The sequence below is a fragment of the Branchiostoma belcheri genome, unplaced genomic scaffold, assembly GCF_001625305.1.
Source record: "Branchiostoma belcheri isolate BF01 breed outbred unplaced genomic scaffold, Haploidv18h27 scaffold256, whole genome shotgun sequence".
Taxonomy (NCBI): domain Eukaryota; kingdom Metazoa; phylum Chordata; class Leptocardii; order Amphioxiformes; family Branchiostomatidae; genus Branchiostoma; species Branchiostoma belcheri.
In genome coordinates, this window is record NW_017803861.1 from 94,838 (window position 1) to 99,384 (window position 4,547).

The 4,547-nt window shown below is 41.7% G+C and overlaps 1 protein-coding gene across 1 annotated transcript in view; it reads right to left on the reverse strand.

The window, feature by feature from the left end:
• The window catches only part of LOC109471720 (low-density lipoprotein receptor-related protein 6-like), a 15,143-nt gene extending 14,236 nt beyond the window's left edge, over positions 1-907 (reverse strand). Inside the window, exon 1 of the mRNA XM_019771070.1 lies at positions 865-907. Within this exon, the coding sequence (XP_019626629.1) occupies positions 865-907 (43 nt within the window). The remainder of the gene's footprint in view (positions 1-864) is intronic.
• Positions 908-4,547: the final 3,640 nt, after the last annotated feature.

Genomic DNA, 4,547 nt, shown 5'->3' on the forward strand with positions numbered 1-4,547 from the left:
GTCAGGGCTGCGCGGGGGAAGAGCACGAGAGGGGGTAAGCCCCCCGCTCGTTGGGGGGGGGTCTCTCTGGTGTATTTTAGAGTCATTTCTGAGCAAATAACCAACGATCTAATACTGATGTTTTCAGTATACATTCATGTGCCTGTCGCATCTATGTTTAGGACGACTAAATTTCACGAAACGGGCCAAATAAAGAGTTCGCGATGGATTTTAGTTAGCGAAAAAAAGAACCAAATACAAATGGAAATACCGCCTCTTTATAGACTAGATCACTTAAATCATTTTCCGATCGCGGGGAACGCGCGGTCACAACATCGCAGCACTCAAATACACTAACGGATAACACTTATGTGATGACATGTGAAATAACGGCTGTGGCGACGGAGCGCCGGGCACGTGTTTACCATTTGCAAGAGTTCTCAAAATTTTTAGGAGAATACGAAATTCTGGAGATGCCTGCTGTAACCTGACCGGACCACGGAAAAGTTAGCTCGGCATAGTTTATCAAAAATTCGATTGACCGCCCATCGGAGAGCAACGATTATCGAGGCGGAGAAGTGAGTCTGTGCGACCGAATTTAAAATTTGATGCAAACCAAAACAAGAACGAGGGGCTACTGGGACTTACAATTCTGAACAGGAAAGAGCGAAAAGGTTAAAAAAAAACACCTCGTAAACTACTGCTTATGTCACAAAATCAAAGGAATAAAGACTTTCAGCATGAAAAGCTTCTTGTCGCTGGGACGGTTCCCACGTGTTGCCAAGACGACGGCACGTCCTGATTAGACAGAGCGGCGAGCGGCAAAAGATTTCAAAGGCCCAAGCATTGTAGCAAACCGTGCCGTGTACATCTAACGTTACATACCTCGGGGGCCCGCATTTTCACTTCGTAACGCTGGCTGGTACATTCCCGCTACAAAATAATCCTCTTGCAGCATTTATTAGGATTTAAAGAGATTTGTGATACGAAATGAAAAAATTTCTGTCAACTAAACCTTTGTAACGGCATGGATATAATCTTTGTTAAAGATTTCTGTGTTAACTAGAGCCGAACGTGCATTAGAACTGGCAATCAGTTTAGGCACAACTGCCATGTTATCTTCATGTTACGTTACGACGACCAAGGACGATCACGGCTTGCAGAACCCTCTTAGAATTGTGTTTATTCTTACGGGGGTATTTATTTTCGGCCGGGGTTCCACTGAGATCGACGGCTGGCTGGCGAACCATCTTGTCGGCATGACCTACGAGCGCCGGGCGTCGATCTTTGCGCCCGGGACGTGAGTGACCTAGTACATTTTCTTACCGTGCGTCCGAGTCTTGTTTTACTGCAACGTCGTGTCAATATCGACAATAGATGGGAGGCACAAAGGCTAGGGATACACAGTAGTGTGTTAACAAGTAAACAATAACCGAGTCTAGGCGTGGTGGGGCGTGCCCGCTAATGTCATGGTGTAAAATCTGGATTATTGAATAAATGAAGACCTGTATTGTACATTTTGCCCCACTGGGCTAAAGACAGGTCACATATTGACAAAGTACATCATCAATGTTGATAAAAAAAACGGCTATAATACACAAGTACTTTCAACTTCCTCTCGCTTTCTGGTAATCTTATAAATGTAGTTGGCTGTATGAGTAGTTAGAGCTGGTTTGTTAAAGACTACAAGGAATATAAATTTCCCTATACTATAGAAATACTTAAATTGGGAGTATTTGCTTGACACAAAATCGAGCCCCCTGGATCCGCAGATGTAATATAATGATTTTAATACAGTACTACTTTTGTCTAATGTCACAACTAAATCACACATTACGGCATGAGATGCTGTATGAACAAAACTAAACGCAACAAAAATCAAACATACCTGAAAACTTTGAAATGATCTTTATTCTTTAACTGACCGTTCTAGAATGTTCTTTAGAACAGGTAAACAAACTGTGACGTAATAATGTGATATGTCCATTACCAGTTGTCCGGCCGGGTACGGGGGTTTTACAGACCTGCACACACCGTGGCAGATGTACAGGCAGTGTTTCGTACATCTAGGTGTTCATCTCGGATCAGTCCGAATCATTGTAAATGTAGGGTAAACATATGTATGACGCCAAGTCATCGGGATCTGCACAACCACACTAGCTTACTGAAACAAAACAAGCAAACGCTTTCTTCGTAGAAAAAACTGGTTTGTTTAAAAAAAATACATTATTGTTGCCTTTACTCACCTTGTTGCGCAACGATGCCAAAGACACAGCAGATCGCGACGGCACAACACAGTTGAAATCCTGTCATGTTTTTCTCTCGCTTGCTTTCAAACAGGTCAAAAGAAAAACTAAGAAAAGAGGAGGCACATTAAATGCTCCCCCAATGCTACTGCACCGCTTGCCTGCCCTTATGATTTGATTATAGTTGTCCTGACCGTTAAAAAGAATGGTAGGAAAGTTAATGGCTGAGTCAAGACGGCCCCGCTAACGTTGTTCCTAACAGTATATCTTCGGTAGAAGCGAGACCACGTCAGTAACAGCTCAACTCAGTCAGGAGGTGCGCAGAAAAATCGCAGTCCTTGTCCTGTCGGTCAGGGTGAAACCATTGCGATATTAATTGGGGGGCGTTGTAACCTAAAGCTAGAGAAAAGTCACTGATATGGTCAACTTGAATTCTGTCTATTTTTCGTGGTTGGTGGTAGGCATACAAGTACGCCTCGCCTGTGAGGCACACAGGAGCCAACTAAGATCATAGCTATTGAAGTAAAACATTTATAGTTAAGGACCCCCCCACCTCCCATCACAGGATAAATGTGCTTCAGCTGTCATTATGAGTCATCAACAGGTGAAACATAGTGAACATGGATGATTGCACCCAGACTATTATGACACAATCGGTTATTATTGTTGTCATTCCGAAATGTTACCATCAACCGTAGAACGTCCTTGCATCAACACATAATGCAGTTTGACTTTGTAATGTTTTCAACTTCGTGTTCTCCAATGTTCCAGAAAATGAAATATAACCAAGGAAGTTAAACCTCCCTTATAACCTCCATTATAGACATAGGCGCCGTCTCGTCTCTGACCATGGCAACACAATACACATTTGACAACAATGTACAGGTAAACCGTGCATCTTTTGTCTCTCCCAAAATTACTTTTGCTCAACGGTGGGCTGATATTTGAAAAACACTGAGCCGGCCCCCCCTCACCACCAACGAAAACGACTACGTTTGCAATGGTGAAATATATCAGAGTCGAGGTTCCCAATAGTAATTTGGTAAAATTCTGATTAGTAATTGTGACGGTGTTGTTTTTTCCCATGACAAAATAGTACTGTAGATCCATGTATTCCAATGTAGAATTCTGTGTTAAAACTTCCAAAGGCCTTTCAAATTATTTTAAATCAACCCGCAGAGTACGCAAAGGCTGTAACCTGAGTCCGCTTCTTTTCAATCTTTTTGTAGATGATCTTCCAGCCTCATTGGCATCTCCATTATGTGACCCAGTGTTCTTGAAAGATATTCCTATAAGTAGTCTTCTATGGGCAGACGATCTAGTAGTTCTATCGAAGTCAGAAACAGGTCTAATAGCATGTCTTACTAGACTAGATAATTTCTGCTCCTTATGGAAGCTACAGATCAACAGAGATAAAACCAAGGTGATGGTCTTTTCAAAAAATGGAAGAACAAACAAAAACCAGCGCTCCCCCTTCAAAATGCAGGGACAGACCATAAATATTACAGTCTCTTGTACATATCTGGGTATAGATATTACTCCATCAGGATCTTTCAACCGTGCCACTAAACAAATTAGGCTAAAAGCTCTCCGCGCATCATTTAAACTTAAATCTCTTCTGGCATCGAACTACAACCCATCTATCTCCCCTTCCTTAGATTTGTTTAATAGTCTAGTTAAACCAATCTTACTTTATTGTAGCGAAAAACTAGGGACCAATATCCTATGCAGGGACCTAATTCTAAATGGTATACCAGAAAGTTCTAATGAAAACGTTAGAGGAACTGTTTGTAATATCTTGTCGTCGATACTTGGAACAAATGTACATAATATTATTCTTAAGGTTGCCCGTACTGGAAATGTGCTTCAGCTGTCGTAATGAGTAACCAACAGGTGAAACATATAATGAGTAACAACAGGTGAAACATAGTGAACATGGAGGATTGCACCCAGACTATTATGACACAATCGGTCATTATTGTTGTCATTTCCAGTCCATTCCTGTTTGTATCCGACTTACGTCTCGACGTACTAGTCTTACATTTGTATTTGGCTTACGTCTCGACGTACTAGTCATTCGGTCACCAGGGGAGGAGGGAATAAATCATTAGCTCAATATGTTCTTACATCTTTAACTGTGTCAAGAGGCGAGAAGCTGAACCTGTAAATAGTAGATCACATTAGTATGTATAGTTTGTGTCATTGCTGTATTCTTTTTCCCAGTTTATCCATGACCTGTACTTAGCTTGTTAGAGAACAAACGTACAGTGAAGGTCTTTCATTCTAAATAATCCGCATTTACCATGGTCATCATCGCTGTCG